Source organism: Bos mutus, chromosome 7 (assembly GCF_027580195.1).
Source record: "Bos mutus isolate GX-2022 chromosome 7, NWIPB_WYAK_1.1, whole genome shotgun sequence".
Taxonomy (NCBI): domain Eukaryota; kingdom Metazoa; phylum Chordata; class Mammalia; order Artiodactyla; family Bovidae; genus Bos; species Bos mutus.
Genome location: NC_091623.1, coordinates 56776875 through 56794225, shown reverse-complemented (window position 1 = coordinate 56794225; position 17351 = coordinate 56776875). Strand labels below are relative to the sequence as shown.

The 17351-nt window shown below is 53.4% G+C and overlaps 1 protein-coding gene across 1 annotated transcript in view; it reads left to right on the top strand.

Moving 5' to 3' along the window:
• The window catches only part of FBN3 (fibrillin 3), a 70411-nt gene extending 54703 nt beyond the window's left edge, over positions 1–15708 (top strand). The window contains exons 54-66 of the mRNA XM_070373776.1: positions 221–340; positions 465–587; positions 1378–1512; positions 1697–1822; positions 2914–3120; positions 3934–4059; positions 4589–4711; positions 4883–4999; positions 9226–9354; positions 9445–9564; positions 11473–11707; positions 12262–12412; positions 14717–15708. Of these exons, the coding sequence (XP_070229877.1) occupies positions 221–340; positions 465–587; positions 1378–1512; positions 1697–1822; positions 2914–3120; positions 3934–4059; positions 4589–4711; positions 4883–4999; positions 9226–9354; positions 9445–9564; positions 11473–11707; positions 12262–12412; positions 14717–15049 (2045 nt within the window). The 3' untranslated portion in view covers positions 15050–15708. The remainder of the gene's footprint in view (positions 1–220; positions 341–464; positions 588–1377; positions 1513–1696; positions 1823–2913; positions 3121–3933; positions 4060–4588; positions 4712–4882; positions 5000–9225; positions 9355–9444; positions 9565–11472; positions 11708–12261; positions 12413–14716) is intronic.
• The last annotated feature ends 1643 nt before the right edge of the window (positions 15709–17351 follow it).

The following is a 17351-nucleotide window of genomic DNA, read 5'->3' as shown; positions in this document are numbered from 1 at the left end:
GGGTGTCCTGCAGTGGGAGCACAGAGTCTTAGCCACCGGGTCACCAGGAAGTCCCTCATTCACGTATTCACTTACCGAATGCCTCTGCCCCGAGTCCAGCCCTGATGCGGCAAATCTAGCCCTGTCCAGTCTGTAGACACTCAGCAGGAGGCAGACAGGATCATGTCAAGGGTGGGGGCTCCCTGAAGGCCCTGACCACCCCCTTACCTCCCCACCGCAGACACAGATGAGTGCTCCATCGGGCACCCCTGTGGGGGAGGCACCTGCACCAATGTCATAGGAGGCTTCGAATGTGCCTGTGCAGATGGCTTTGAACCTGGTCCCATGATGACCTGCGAGGGTAAGGCTTGGCCTGCCCAGACCTGGGGCTGTGAAACGGAGGCTAATGGGGGCTGACCTGAGAAAGGGAGAGGAGGTCCTGCAGGCAGACCCCACCCACCCGGCACCTCCACTGGCCTTTCCAGACATTGATGAGTGCTCCCTGAACCCCCTGCTCTGTGCCTTCCGCTGCCACAACACCGAGGGCTCCTACGTGTGCACCTGTCCAGTCGGCTATGCGTTACGAGAGGATGGGGCCATGTGCCGAGGTAGGACCCGCACAGGCAGGTGGCGGATAGACAGGGCGCTGGGGCTCGCCATACCTCGGTCCCGAGAGAAAATGAAGAAATAAGAGCTGTGCCTCCAAGAGTGGGAATGAGTACTAAGTGATAAAGTGACGGGAGAGCTGAGACAAGTGAGGTGCAATGGGTGCTCTTTTGTGAGGGGTGGTTCTGTATTTTTATGAAAGGGGAGCATCTCCTCAGTCTAACAGAACAGGACTGTGGCTCCGGAGGCCTCTCTGGTGGTGACTGGACATGCCCTGAATGGGCTGGCACAGTGGGGACAGTGACTGTTCCCTTCCCCCCTGGGGACACGTGGAAATGTCTGGAGATACTTTTTATTGTCACAGTTGAATAGAGGTGGGGGTTGCTACAGGCATCGGGTGGCCAAGGTTGCTGTTCAGTATCCTACACTGGACAGAAGAGCCTCCCACCACAAAGAATTTTCGAGTCCCAAATGTCCATAGTGTAGAGGGTAGAAACCCTGGCCTGGGACTTGGTCCCTCAAGGGCTGTTTCAGGGTCAATGTTCCAGGGACCATGGTGAAGGTCATACAGATTCAGAGACCCTGATGTGGGCAGGGGATGCAGGTGTTTGGGGCAGTCCTGACCATCCCCTCCCACTTGACTTCCCAGGAAGTCTGGGATAGGTGGGGGAGGAATGGACAGTGGGCAGTGCTTCAGGTACCTCTCTGGGAGGCCATTGGAGGGTGGGAGAGTCCAGATTTTCACAGCCTGGAGCTGAGCCATGAGCACCATCGACCCATGGTCACCCACAGATGTGGACGAGTGTGCAGACGGTGAGCAAGACTGCCACGCCCGGGGAATGCTGTGCAAGAACCTCATTGGCACTTTCGCCTGCATCTGCCCCCCAGGCATGAGGCCCCAGCCAGGCTCCAGGGAGGGCTGCACAGGTACAGAGGGCTTCCCCACCCTATCCCACCACAGACAAGAGAGTTCAAAGCCAGAGGGCATGCGAGGAGGTAGACATGGATCCTGGAGGTGGAGGGCAGACATGGACCCTGGAGGTGGAGGCCAGCTCAGAGGACTCTGGCCTCCCTGCCTCCCTGCCGGCCTGCCTTATCCCTCCTGCCTCAGATGATGATGAATGCCGTGCCCAGCCCAGCCCCTGTGCCAACGGCCACTGCATCAACACCGTGGGCAGCTTCCACTGTGACTGTGACGAGGGCTACCAGCCCAGCCCCAGCCTCACCAAGTGCCAGGGTGAGTGTGACAAAGTCCCAGTGTGGCACCACCACCCGGGAGTTCCCTGAGGCGGGGACAGGGTTGGGGGCACCGAGGGGGTTACCCAGCCAATCCAGACACATGTGTTCATCGCATGCCCCCAGCTTCCCTTCGTCCCTTCGGTCACCCCCCCGAAAGATGAGGGCATGTCCCCACTACCCTATCATTACACCCAGGAAGAGGCCCTCCCCAAGTTCACCACTTCGTGGGGCTAAACCTAGAGCGCGACCCAGTGGTACCAGGTGTCCGGGCGACTTATCTGTCCTGGTCCCCAGTGTCCTTGTCGCCTTCTCTCTACACACTCTGCTCCTGGAGCACAGTCTCCACCCCTCAGCTTCAGGCCAAGGGGGTGTATCCAGCTGCCTCCCGTACCACCCCAGCCTCCATGACCCCCAGATGCAGCTCACCCCAGAACAAGTTCAGTACCTGCTCCCTGAACCCCATCTCAGTGATGCCCTGCTTCCCACCCGGACCCCCAAGCCAGCCTCCCCAAGTAATCTGATGACCTTCTCCCCACCTCCGTGGACATCACCTCTCTGCTCTGGCCCCACTGTCTGTCCTGGAGGCCACAACCTTTTGCCTCCACGCTACCCCTTGACCATCCGTTCTCCCTGCGGCCAGAGGGATGCTGCCGTTTGACCTCAGAAAGCCGCCCACATCTGCAGCCCAGGGGCTACGCCTCGGATTTGGGGTCTCTAGGTTCTGCCACAGTCCAGCCCAGCCGCCAGAGGGCGTTTCACAGAGCTAGGCCAGGGCGAGAAGGGGGCGGGCAGACTTCCCTGGTGGTCCCCTGGTTAAGACTCCACGCTTCCACTGCAAGGAGCTAGGGTTTGATCCCTGGTTGGGGAACTAAGATCTTCCATGCTGCGTAATGCACCCAAAGCAGGGGGAAAAAACCACAGTGCTGGGCGACCACAGTTTAGAAGCCGCCACGCAGTGGACATGCGCAGTCGTGTTGGAGATGCTGGAACCTATATGTAGATTCTCAGCACCGCCGATGCCCTTGGGGAAGGGGAGCCTGGATGGAAGGCTTGTTCCTCCCGCCCGTCATCTCCACCTGTTCTCCCCAGACATCCGGCAGGGGCCCTGCTTCTCTGAGGTGCTGCAGGCCACGTGCCAGGCTCAGTCCAGCAGGGGCGAGGCGGTCACCAGGGCCGAGTGCTGCTGCGGGGGCGGCCGCGGCTGGGGCCCCGGCTGCGAGCCCTGTCCGCTACCTGGCACGTCTGCCCACCGGAAGTTGTGCCCCCACGGCTCGGGCTACACTGCCGACGGCCGAGGTGGGTACTGTTCTCTGTCGTGTGCCTGTGCCGCGGCCAGTGTTCGTGTGTGTGAACCAGTGTGTATGCATCTCTGTGCTGGCGGGTGGGTGGACCAGTGTGAACCACAGCCCCTTCATCGCTCTGTGAGTGTGTGTGCATGAACTTGGGTGGATGGGTGAGCAGGTGTGTGAACCAAAGTGTGTGTGTATGTGTGTGTGTGTCCTTTGTTCTGGGTGTGTGGGGGCTCCTTAGTGTGTGAGAGTGTGTGAGCTGGTGTGCCTCTCCTATGAGTGCAAGCTAGTTGAGCATGTGAGCTGGTGTGTGTTATGTGTGCGAGCTTGTTAGCATGTGTGTGTGTGTGTGCTGTTGAGGGTGAGGCTGGGTGGGGAGTTCACACCAGAAAGTGGATGAGAAGGAGTGAGCTGGTTCAGGATTCTGATAAGCATCTATGAGGATGGGCACATGTGTGAGCGAGTGTGCGTGTCTGACCCAGAGAAACCCATGAGTGTGTGCCCTTGTGATTCTGTAGAAGCATCTAAGCAGGTGACTGGCATGTCCATCTTTGCTTCCATGTATGTGTCTGGGGTGTCCTGATGAGGTGTTGCTGGTGAGGCTATGTGTCCTCCACCCTGAGGGCTCTCAGCGTCCAGTAGGAGGAGCTTCATAAGCCTGAGTGTGGGGATCACAGGGGCTGGGTCTCCAGCTCTGGGGTGCAGGGCGGGGAAGCAAGGGCTGGCCTTACCTCCCAGGGGAGTGCTGGTGGACCCGAGGGAGGTGGCATGTCCCAGTGACCAAGGTGGGTAGCCCCAGCCAAGCCCTGCTTGTCCTCAGATGTGGATGAGTGCCGTGTGCTCCCTCACCTGTGCCCTCATGGTGAATGCATCAATAGCCTTGGCTCCTTCCGTTGCCACTGCCAGGCTGGGTACGCGCCTGACACCACTGCCACAGCCTGCCTAGGTGAGCCCCCCGCCCCTTTCTCTGAGCCTCTCCTTACAGCACCTGGCACACACTTCCATGAGAAAACCAAGTCCAGAAAGCAAAGCAGCTTCGTTTCTTTCCTCCACCCGACTCTATTTGGGCCGCTTTTCTCCTGTTATTTGGTGCATCCTAAGATTTTCAATTACATTGTGTAGCAGGGGTTCATCTAAATCAGGGTCAGCAAACTCCTGCCCAAAGGCTGAATCCGGCCCTCTGCTTGTTTTGTTAATAAAGTTTTATTGTCACACGGCCATGCCTGTTTGTCTTCTCATACAGTGGCTGTTTTTCCTGCTACAAAGAGTTGAGTAGTTGGAATTAAGACCACAAAGCCAAATATATTTACTCTCTCGCTTTTTGCAGAAAAAAATGCTGGTTCCTTGGTTAAGCCTACAGATTCTGGTTGTCTAGGGTCTGGGAAAGAGGCCTCAACTGGGCCTGGGTGGAGAACCCCACCCCTGAGCCCCCAGGAATGTCTGTCTGACCCTCCTGAGTGCTGTGTCCCGTCTAGATGTGGATGAGTGCAGCCAGGCCCCTACGCCATGTCCCTTCCTCTGCAAAAACACTGAGGGCAGCTTCCTGTGTGCCTGCCCCCGTGGCTACCTGCTGGAGGAGAACGGCAGGATCTGCCGAGGTGACATCCCTCTTCCCACACCCACGGCCCATGGGGCTCTGTCCCTGTCCTCCTCAGGGGCTCCCCCTCCCGTTGCATGGGGTGAGCTTCTGTCTCCAGGGCATCTCCCCTGGGAAGCCCCCAGCCCCGGCAGGCCCTACCCTGAGCCCTCCGGGACCTTCTGTGTCACAGACCTGGATGAGTGCTCCTCCAGGCAGCACAACTGCCAGTTCTTCTGCGTCAACACCATCGGTGCCTTCACCTGCCGCTGTCCCCCTGGCTTCACCCAGCGCCACCAGGCCTGCTTTGGTGAGTCCCCTCAGCCCTCCCTGGCAGCATGACCCCAGCTTTCACCAGATAAGAAGCAAAGGCACAGTGTGGGCCAGATGTCAGGGACACAGGGGTGATCAAAGTGCTTGTTCTGTCGCTGTTTACATCCTAGTGGTGTCTTGGACCTCAGTCTTCTTCCTTGCCCTAGGAACCTAGGAGGCCACCCTCAGGAGTCTCTCTGACCTTGGCCCAGGACACCTATCCTCACCTCTGGTGTGCTGAGTCTGTCTTTTAGGGCTTCTCCAGGCTGCTCCTAAAAGCCAAGGGGCTTATACAGTCCACACCAATCACTTCTTAGTGTCTTGTGACCTGGGAGGACCAGATCTCCCCCAAGGGCTGAGCCCAGTCACAGGTGGCTTTGTTTGGGCTCCCATGAACTCAGCTAACAGATACTGAACACCTGTGTACTAGGCAGTGCTCTAGACCAGAAATCAGCAGACTCCAGCCCCCAGGTCAAGCCCAGCCCCCTGCTTGCTTTTGTCAATAAAGTTTTATTGGCACACAGCCATGCCCATTCATTTACATGTCTGTGGCTGCTTTTGCTACAACAGCAGAACCTAGTAGTTGCAATAGGGTAAATGATATTTCCTACCTGGTCCTTTACAGAAGCAGTTTGCTTCATCCTGTTCTAGACCCCAAGGGTATAGGACATGATTCAGTTATACACAGGGTGATTAAGTCGCTAAGTTGTGCCCGACTCGTTTGTGACCCCATGGATTATAGCCCACCAAGCTCCTCTGTCCATGGAATTTCCCAGGCAAGAGTACTAGGGTAGGTTGCCATTTCCTTCTGCTGTTTCTGTCCCAACCCAGGGGTTGAACCTGCATCTCCTGCATTGGCAGGTGGCTTCCTTACCACTGAGCCACCACATGTACACCACATGTGTACATATATACTTATCTATTCTTTTTCATATTCTTTTCCCATATAGGTTATTACAGAATATTTAGTAGAGTTCTTTGTGAATATTTAGTAGGTCCTTGTTGGTTATCTATTTTATATATAGTAGGGTGTGTATATTCGGAGAAGGCAATGGCACCCCACTCCAGTACTCTTGCCTGGAGAATTCCATGGACGGAGGAGCCTGGTGGGCTGCAGTCCATGGGGTCGCTAAGAGTCGGACACGACTGAGCAACTTCACTTTCACTTTTCACTTTCATGCATTGGAGGAGGAAATGGCAACCCACTCCAGTGTTCTTGCCTGGAGAACCCCAGGGACAGGGGAGCCTGGTGGGCTGCCGTCTTTGGGGTCGCACAAAGTCAGACACAACTGAAGCGACTTAGCAGCAGCAGCAGCAGGGTGTGTATATTAATCCCAAACTCCTACTAATTCATCCCTCCCCCTCGCCTTTTCCCCTTTGGCAACCATAAATTTTTTTACTGTGTCTGTGAGTCTGTTTCTGTTTTATATATGAGTTCATTTACGTCATCTTTTTAGATTCCGTGTGTAAGTGATATCATATGATATTTGTGTTTCTCAGTCTGACTTACTTCACTTAGTACGACAATCTCTAGATCCATCCATGTTGCTGCAAACGGCACTATTTCATTCATTGTAGTATTACTAACCACAGTCACCATGCTGTACATTACATCCCATGATTCATTTATTTTTAACTGGAAATTTGTACCTATGATCCCCTTAACGCCTTTCACTCACCCCCCCAAAACCCTTCTCTAACAACCATGAGTTTATTCTCTGTATCTGTGAGCTTGGCTTTCTTATTTTGTTTTTAGATTCCATATATAAGTGGGATCATATGGCATTTGTCTTTCTCTGTCCAACTGATTTCATCTTAGCAAAATACTCACAAGGTCCAACCAACCATGTTATCATGAACAGCAGGATCTCCTTTTTTATAGCTGACTAATAGTCCATTGTACACATGTAACACATTTTTCTTTTTTCATCTGTCTTTGGACACTTAGGTTGTTTCAGCTCTTGGCTATTCTGAATAATGCTGCAATGATCATGGGGCTGTGGATATCTTTTCGAATTAGTGTTTTCATTTTCTTTGGATAAACACACCCAGAAGAGGAATCACTAGGAGGCCTACAATTTTAAAACAGAATTAATGACAAGCCTCACTGAAAGAGGAAATTTGAGCAAAGGTTTGAAGGAGGTGAGCCATGTGCATATCTGGTAAAGGAGTGAGCATTTCCAGCCACGAAATGACAGGCATTCCCCTTTTTCTGTTGTTGTTGTTCAGTCACTTTCCCTCCTTCCTGAGGTGAGCACGCTTAACGTGGCAACTGTGTGTGTGCAGCTGTACACGTGTGCACACAAAGGCTTAGAATACCCAATTCCTCCTGTACCCAAGACAGCTTCTAGGTTCCCACAGGGATGTGCCTGGTGTCGAGAATCTTCATACTCAATGAAGAAGATGTGCTACGTGTGTGTATATATATATGTATATGTATACGTAGTGGAATACTACACAGCCACGAAAAAGAGTGAAATAATGCCATTTGCAGCAACATAGATGGACCTAGAGACTGTCATGCTAAGTGAAGTCAGACAGAGAAAGGCATATACCATATCACATCACTTAACACGCAGAAACTAAGATAAGGCACAAGTGAACCTATCTACAACATAGAAACAGGCTCTCAAACATAGAGAACAGATCTGTGGTACCCAAGGAGGATGGGGTGGGGGAGAGATTGATGGGGAGTTTGGGATTAGCAAATGCAAATTTAGTACAGAGAATAGATAAACATCAAGGTCCTATTCTATAGCATAGGGTATCCTATAATAAGCCATAATGGAAAAGAATGTGAAAAAATATATATATATATATATAACTGAGTCACTTTGCTATATACAAGAAGCTAACACAACATTGTAAATTAACTTCATTTGAATAAGGTAAATTTTAAAAAATTAAAAAGTAAGGACTTTCTTGGCAATCCAGTGCTTCAGACTCTGTGCTCCCACCACAGGAGGTGTGGGTTCAATCCCTGATTGAGGGATTTAAGATTCCGCATGCCACATGGCCAAAAAAATAATTTTTTAATTAAAAAAAATATTAAATGATAAAAGAATCGCCAAACTCAAGGAAGCTCAAATTAGGATTGCACTTCCCTGGTGGCTCAGACGGTAAAGCGTCTGTCTACGATGCGGGAGACCTGGGTTCGAGCCCTGGGTTGGGAAGATCCCCTGGAGAAGGAAATGGCAATCCACTCCAGTACTATTGCCTGGAAAATCCCATGGACAGAGGACCCTGGTATGCTACAGTCTATAGGGTCACAAAGAGTTGGACATGACTGAGCAACTTCACTTCACTTTTTTAAGAAATGTGTGGTTCATTCTGCATGATCCTAGTCCCAGTGCAATTTACCACTGTGGGTCATGACCACCATGCCAATGTTGCCTGGTAACTAGGTTGTCTTGGCTCAGGCTGCCATTAGAAAGTATCATAGACCGGGTGGCTTAAAAAACAGACATTTATTGCCGGCTCTGGAGGCTGGAAATCTGAGATTAAGATCCGCTTGTGGTGAGGCTCTTCCTGGCTTGCAGACAGCTGCCTTCCTCACATGGGGGAGGGAGAACAGGAGTAATCTCTCTGATGTCTCTTACAAGGGCACCAATCCCATCATGAGGGCCCCACCCTCATGACCTTATCTAACCCTAATCACCACCCAAATGTCTCGCCTTCTAATACCATCACTCTGGGGGTTAGGGTTTCAACATGGGGATTTGGTGGTGGTGGTGAGGTGGGTGGGGACCCACACACATTCAGTCCATGACTCTGGCTGATACGCCACAATTTTCAGCTTTCCACGAGGACAGGGTGCAGTGGTTACCCCAGGTCATTTTCCCAGAGAAGGAAAAGGGTCTTTGTTAATTTTATGTTGAGCACTGTCCCAGTGCTTAATGTGATTAGATTAATTTAATTCTTATAAACACAATGAGGTAGATATTATCATCTCTACACTACAGCTGGTAAAGCTGAGGCACGGAGAGGGTAAGTCAATTGCCCCAAGTCACACAGCGTTGAGGTGGTAGAGAGTCAAACGAAGTCCTATTTGTGTGTGATCTCAAATGTTAGTGACGTTTCTGTGAAGTGGTCGCTGTTCTGGATCTCCTTTCACAGTGGGGGAGACTCAGGCCTCAGAGAGGTTAAGGTATGTCTGGAACAGTTGATCAGGTGGTAGGCCCGGCAGCATGGTGCCCTTACCACCCTCTTCTCTGTCCTCTGCAGACAATGACGAGTGCTTGGCCCAGCCTGGCCCATGTGGTACCCGTGGGCGCTGCCACAATGCCCCAGGCAGCTTCAGCTGTGAGTGCTATCAAGGCTTCACCCTGGACAGCTCCGGTCATGGCTGCAAAGGTAGAACTGGGCTTGGATGAGGTCTAGGCCCTCGGGGGTGCCCCTGGGGGCTGCCTGGCCAGCCTCTTGTCCTCTTTCTCAATCTCACAGACGTGGATGAATGCAATGGGCCTCATCGCTGCAAGCATGGCTGTCAGAACGAGCTGGGGGGCTATCGCTGCAGCTGCCCCCAGGGCTTCACCCCACATTCCCAGTGGAGCCAGTGTGTAGGTGAGTGGGGGGCCTGGGAGGAAGCTGACCCCCAACCAGAATCTGTCCAAACTTGGTGACTGGGAACCACTCCCAGGGCAGGATGCTGTGATAAGCAAGACTACCTAAAGGTCTGATGGGCTGGTTTAGAAGTTAGTTGAGTTCCCTGCTGCTGGAGAAGCTAGGGAGTCAGGGGTCTGCAGAGCCAGGGTGGCAGAGTGGTAGTCATTTCTCAGGGAGTGATAGTATGGAGAGCTCAGCGGAGAGTTTGAGATGTGCCTATGATCACTGAGAAAGTGTGCTTGGATTGATTAGTAATGTCTGCCATGGATGTGGCAATGGAAATGGGTGTGTGTATGCTACATCTTTTGTCGTACCTGTTGCAAGATGCCCTGAGTTTGAGGGACTAGTCTTCTGCCTTCCCTCCAGCCTTCCTCACTGCACACTGTTCTTTGCTGCTCCCAATAACAGCGTCATCCTCAGCTCTCCTCTTCCTTCTCCCCTGCAGTCTAGCCTTTACATTCTACCCACGTGGGGACCACTCTCCTGCGACCTCTCCATCACCTTTCCTTGGCCTTTGCCTTCCACCTCCTCTGCTCTGGGTATCACTGTCTGCCCCTCCCAGACTCTCCACCCACTGTGACTCAGCTTTCTCTGTCCTGCCACTACCTCCAGCACTGCCTTCTCTCTGGCTCCTCCTCCTGCCCCTCCTGGTGGGTCCTAAGCTAAATTCTCCATCTTTTGCCCTGTCTCACGTGTTTGTTGTCCCCTGGGAGCCCACAGGTAATTGCCTCGTTGGCCAGTCCCCGTTTCTCAGCCTGTCTCCTGCTCTGCATACTTACTCATTCATTCCTTTGGCAATGGTATGCCCGGGACCTGCCTTATTCAGGCCCTATGGATGCAGAAGTGAGCTGAGATCAGACTCCATTGCTGCCCACTCATTGTCCAGTCTTGAGGGGGAGACAGGGATCAATTATGTCAGTGGTTCTCAACCAGGTGCCATTTCGAAGTGTCATGGAGATACTTTTGATGATCACAACTGGGTGCTGGGTGCTCCTGGCATTTAGTGGGTGGACAGCCACCCAACACAGAGAATGAAATGGCCTCAAACCACAGTAATGCCAAGGGGGGAAATCTTGTTCTAAGAACATCCCACCATTTAGGAATTCCTGGGAAGTTTTTTGGTTTTGGTTTTGGTTTTTGTTTTTTCTCTTTTTCTGGCCACACTGCCCAGCAATTGGGATCTTAGTTCCCCAACCAGAGATCAAACCCATGCCCCTGTAGTGGAAGCAAAGAGTCTTAGCCACCAGTCTACCAGGAAGTCCCTAGGATTCCTGGGAAGTTTTGAGAAATGCTTCAAAGGAGAATCACGGGATCCGGGGTGGGGAGGTGAAGTACAGGGGCCGATAGACCTAGTCCAAGGACTTACAGGAAGCTTGATGGAGGCTTTTTTTTTTTTAATAGCTTTATTTATTTATTTATGGCTATGATGGGTCTTCATTGCTGTGCAGGCTTTTCTCTAGTTTCAGTGAGTGGGTTCTCATTGCAGTGGCTTCTCTTGCTGCAGAGCATGGGCTCTAAGGCCTGCAGGCTTCAGTAGTTGCAACACATGGGCTCAGTAGTTGCAGTTCTGGGGCTCTAGAGCACATAGGCTCAGTAGTTGTGGCACACGGGTTTAGTTGCTCAGCCATATATGGGATCTTCCTGGATCCGAGATCGAACCTGTATCCCCTACATTGGCAGGCAAATTCTTTACCACTGACCCACCAGGGAAGCCCCCTATGGAGGTTTCGACATTGGTCTTGGGCTTGAAGAAGGAGCTGGAGTTGCTTCATGGGGACGGGAGCAATGCAGGTGGAGGGCTCAGGAGATACGAAGGTGGCCCCCCGCCCCCCACCTCCCACCCTCTCTCCCCCTCCCCATCCACAGATGAGAACGAGTGTGTCCTGTCACCCTCGGCCTGTGGCAGTGCCTCCTGCCACAACACGCTGGGCGGCTTCCGCTGTGTCTGCCCCTCGGGCTTTGACTTTGACCAGGCCGTTAGGGGCTGCCAGGACGTGGATGAGTGTGCGGCTCGGAGCGGCCCCTGCAGCTACAGCTGTGCCAATACCCCCGGTGGCTTCCTGTGCGGCTGCCCTCGAGGCTACTTCCGGGCTGGGCAAGGGTGAGGGGCTTGAATGGAGTGAACCCAGAGCCCCCCATACCCCGGGAGTGCACACACACTCACGGGTCCACATGCAGGCATGTATATACATGTACGCTGAGAAATGGTGCAGAGGCCCAACAACACCTGTGGATGTGCATACACAAGCTCACACCCCACTGTAGTGTGTCATTGTCCTATACACCTTCATGTGCTCAGTGCTAATATACTCGAGTGTGCACAGGGCTCACACCTATGCCAACATGCCTGGGTACCCTTGTGCATTCCTGTATCCCAGTGTGCACATGTGTGCAAGCCCATTTTGACAGGGTGCACGCAGGCTCACACACACACACACACGGGTACACTCGGGTGTATATCCACACCTCTGCGTGCATGCAGGTTCACACCCACACCCACATAAGGGTGCACACACACATGTAGGTGCATGCAAAGACACACTGGCACACTCATCCTCGTCCCCATGGGCAGTGTGACTCCAAATGGAGTGTAGGGGGTTGGGTGGCTGGGGATGTCCCACCAGCCTGATTCACCTGCCCTCTGTCCTGGCCAAGGCACTGTGTCTCTGGCCTGGGCTTCAGCCCCGGATCCCAGGATGCCCCAGATGAGGGGGAGCCACTGTCACCTGAAGCCTGCTACGAATGCAAGATCAACGGCCAGCCTTCTCGTGACCGGCCACGGCGCAGCACTCGTAGGGACCACCAGGTGCCACGGGGGGTGCACTGGGCATGGGGAGCAGCCAGGGGATGGGCAGAGATGAGGAGCACAGACTCCAGGTCACAGCTGTCCCCTGTGTCATGGTGCCTGCCTGCATCTTACTGTACTTTCTCAGCCTGAGGATTCCCCTTGGGAGCTCTCTGGGGAACACAGGCCCCCCAAACACCCCAACTTGCTCCCACTGACAAGTCAGACCCCCCCACACACAGACCCTGGGTGTGATGCCTCCCAGGGATCCTTTCCATGGTACTTGGATGCAGGAGAAATGTCTTGAGCCCCCAAACCTGCCTATGCCCTGGGACTTGTCACCTGTCACCTCCTGGCAGGGACAGCCCTCTCTCAGAGTCCCTCTGGGTTTAAGCACCAGTAACCCTCATAATAGCCAGCTTAACCCCTTCTTCCCTCCCCCTCGTTCAGACCCTCTGCCTCTGCACCTCTTTCCAGTACCCATGATGCTCCTGGAACTATGCCCAGGCCTCCTGAACCCTTCTTGTCTCTGGAAATTGCAAGGGTCTCTCCCCCCTCCCCACTACACTCTCAAGAACAGCAGAGCAGTTCTGCAGTTTAGCCCCTCTGTCCCCTGGGGCCACTCCAGCCATGGCCCTGACCCCACCAGGGCCTTTTGTAGGGAGGATGTTTTTGTCACAGATTCAGCTTTCTTGTCCTTCAGCTGAACAGTCTCTGAGGCCACTTCTGGCCAGTCTTGCCACCATCCCCTCTAAGGCATCTGAAAGCTAAGCATTTGCTGCTGGATACATGTGCTGCTCCAAGCACTTCCTTTGCTTTTCTTTCTAGTTGTTGTTTTCCCCTTTCTGGGAAAAACCATGTGGGTATATGCCCAGGAGGCCTGGGCATAGTTCCAGGAGCATCATGGGTACTGGAAAGAGGTGCAGAAGCAGAGGGTCTGAACGAGGCGGAGGGAAGAAGGGGTTAGGCTGGTTGTTTTGAGGGTTATTGGTGCTTAAACCCAGAGGGACTCTGAGAGAGGGCTGTCCCAGCCAGGAGGTGACAGGCAACAAAGGCATTTGTTGCCATTATTTTTGTAAGCTTCATAGGGATAAGGCCCAGTGTCTCAGGTTTGCCACTGTTTCACCAGCCTTTGGAACTAAGAGTGACTGGAGTGGTTGTCAGGGCTTCTAGCATGGACCCAAGCAGATCTAGGCAGAAGCAGGCTGGGTCTTGTGGTTTTGCCTGCAATACCCACAGACTGCCAGCAGGTGTCACGAAGAGTGCATGTCTAGCAGCACTCCTGGTGAAGGGCTAAATCTCTGGAACTGAAAGGGGGGGGGGGGGATGGACAGGAATAGCTTTCACTTTCAGGCAACAGCAAAATACCCCCATCAGCATGTAAATTAGGCAGAACAAACAGCTCTGCCCAGAGCAAAGGAGATGAAAACACAGATAACCTCCTGTGGGATTGGACACATCACCCATCCAGGGTCAGCCTGCCATTGAGGTTTGCTGGCTTATTCAGGGGTCCTGTCTGGCTGCCAGGGCCAGGAAGCATTCAGAGGAGCTTAGATAAAGAGGGTTTTGTCATCTGTACACAGCGGGGCTCTCAGAGAGCCCAGATGCAGGAAGTGCAGCGGGCCTCCGGAACTGGAGTGATGCTGGGCAGCGCCTCTGTCTGGCTCCTCTGTGTCTCTGTCACTGTGTGTCTGGGGCTGGCTCTTGCTGCAATGCCCATGGTCATAACTCCAGCCACCCCAGACAGAGTCTTTTCCAATGAGTTGGAAACATCAGATGTTCCAAAACATCAGTCTTTTCCAATGAGTTGGCTCTTCACATCAGGTGGCCAAAGTATTGGAGCTTCAGCTTCAGCATCAGTTCTTCCAATGAGTATTCATGGGTTGATTTCCCTTAGGATTGACTGGTTTGATCGCCTTGCAGTTCAAGGGACTCTCAAGAGTCTTTTCCAGCACCACAGTTGGAAAGCATCAATTCTTTGGTCTGGGTATCTGACGGGGAATCCTCTATTTCTTCTATCCAGACTGGCAGGGATCCAAGTAAGGTCCCTCGGTCGAAACAAGGGGTCTGAAGTCAGCCTGCCTCCCCCTCTTTGCTTTCCACCTGGGAACCAGCCTCCACCTTCACCCTCTGTCTACAGCCCAAGCTGACCATTGGCCTTGTGGGTGGAGGGCTAGACAGAAGTCAAGGGCATTGAGTGGTCCGTTTTTTACTCCACTTTAGAGATTGGCTGAAAATCTCCTCTTGGCCCCTTGCCTCCCCCCATACCCCTGCATTCTGATTTCTCCCAGCCCCTGCCGTTATCCACCTGGTCTTTCTCCCCAGGCGAGCCTGGCCAGCCTTGACACGGAGGCTCCGCTGACCTTGGGACTGAACCTCTCCTGTCTGGGCCAGGCCCAGCATATCTTAGAGCTGAGGCCAGCGCTGGAGAGCCTGGGGGGCCGCGTCCGCTACGTCATTGCCCGCGGCAACGAAAGAGGCTTCTTCCGCATGCATCACCTTCATGGTCTCAGCTCCCTGCAGCTGGGGCACCGGAAGCCAGGGCCTGGCACATACCAGCTGGAGGTTGTGAGTGTGGGCGAGCCTTGGGGCACCCAGCCAGAGGGGCGGCTGGGGGGCCAAGCCTTGCGGCTGAAGGTGCAGTTGCAGCTGCTATAATCCAGGGGTTCCCACACCTCCCACCTGGCCCCAGGCACCCCCTGCAGCCTGATTTTCAGACTCACCACCTGGGCACTGCCCCACCCCTGCCTCCTTCCACGGGGTTTTGGGGAAACTGATGTCACTCTGTTTGCTATGACCTACCCCCGCCCCGGGAGACCCTAGTGACAAGCCCTGGACTCGATGGGCCCCAGGGTCCCCATGTGGTCCTCCGCTCCAGAGGTGGGAGATTTGGAAGGCGGGAGGGTTCAATCCTCTGCAGCAATGGCCGACCAGGTGGAACCCCAAAACTCAGGAAGAGTGAAGTGCTATCCTCTGACCTCAAGCGAGCCCAGCCTCTACCCGAGGGACCCCGACACTGTTTCCTGGAGACAGCTGGCAGCCGCAGCTGCGTGCCCCCTCCACTTCTACAGCCAGGGTCCAGGAGGGCCCTGGGTTTCACTGTATCTGGTCAATCTCAGGCTGAAACTTCTGCACTGCAGGGGGGGCTGGCCCCAGGGGGTCGGGAGGACATGGGAATGGGTGGTTGGGGTGGGCCTAGGGCTCGTTCCTTCCAGCAGAAGAGCCCGCGGGGCCCCAGCCCAGTCACTGATGTGCAGCCATGTTCATCATCCCCACGGGGACTGGGCTAAGGTTCTGAGGATACTTTCATATCAGAAGCAGAGACAACAATAAAGTTATTTTGGGTTAAGTACGTCCCTTGGCAAGTTCTGGCAGTAGAGGCTGTTTTTGGCAGGGCCAGGCGGGGCTTATGAGGAGGGGACCAGGACAGCAGCAGCTTTGGGAAGCATGAGCTTCTGCCCCGGGTTCCGAGGAAGAAGGGTGTAGGTGAGATGGGTGAAGACCAACGCTGCATCTTGGGGCATCATCCCAGGGTGCAGGTAGGTTCTGCCAACTTCAGACCCGGGAGTTTTGGCACAAAGTCAGGCTGCAGTGCTAACCACTGGTTCTCCTGTGGGTTTACCATCGCTGATAATAATGACTCATGAGCTCAGATGACATATTATACTAGGCACCATTCTAAGTATTTTACGATTACTGACCCATTCGGTCCTTCTTACTGAGTCCAAGCTCACGCACTGCTCGCTGCACAACAGGCCGATAAACCGGGAGATGAGTTGCTGGGGCAAAGAATAGCGATTTTATTCGGAGAGCCAGCAAACCGAGAAGATGGTGGACTTGTGCCCCAAAGGACTGTCTTGCCTGAGTTGAATCCAGGCTTCTTTTATACTAAAAGGGGGAGGGTGTGAAGTCAAACCAATTTCCTGGTTCCCGTCAGCCTCCAGAGGGGAGGAGAGGTGTTAATTTCTTCCTTCCTGCAGTCATTCACAGATGGGCCTGGCCTGGATGCCTCCTGTAAGCTAATCGAAGGTATTTTAGGTTTGTGCTCATTACCTGGGAAGCAACGTTCCCAAAATGGGCCATTATGTATAATTTAAGCTTATAGGCAACATCCCTTTACTGATTAACTTGAAATAGGATACAAAAGGTTCTTCCCTGTTACATTTATACGCCCGTGGAATAAATACTGCTACTCTCATCCCCATTTTACAGATAGGAAAACTGAGGCTAAGAGAGATTAAGCAACCTTACCAAGGCAACACCAAGGTATAGATAGAAGAACCGAGTTCAAAGTCAGGGAACCATGCCAGGTTGGGCTGGATCTCCTGAGTTTGATGGCCAAGCTCAATGAACTCATCGTGTTAAGGTCAAGCTTGTGCAGATGCTTTGATGTGTAACAAACAATAGCATATTTAGTCCCCATGAACATGTATGAGGCAGGAAGTGTTACCACCTCTGTTTGGGAAACTGAAGCTTCGGGAGTTTGTGGAACCTGCTCCGGGCACCCACACAGTGTAGTGGGACTGGGACATTCTGCTGAGTCTGCACCTTGGCCCCTGGCCACTTATTGTCCTCTAGGGATGGTGCATTTGGGTCTCATCTGTAACATCCTCAGTCATGGTGGAAAAGGAGGCTGCACAGTTGGGTGGCTCGAGTCTGGGTGAGAGACCCAGGACCCCAGTGTGTGGCTCTGCCTTCTGCAGAGCAGTCACTCGTGCCTGGCTACAGGGCTCTGTACTTATTCCAGTCCTGACTTATCAGGAACCTCTGGGTCGCATCAGAGTGTGCAGAGAACTCTGTCCATCACCCAGTCTCACTACAGCCCAGGGGTCTGGGTAGAGCTAGCATGCTGACCCCAGTGATGAGAAAGGAAGAAAGGGTGATGTGCTCAAGGCTGCCACTGGGAAGCACAAGGCTGGACTCACACAGAGCCACTCATACCAGTGCTTGGCCCTTCCAG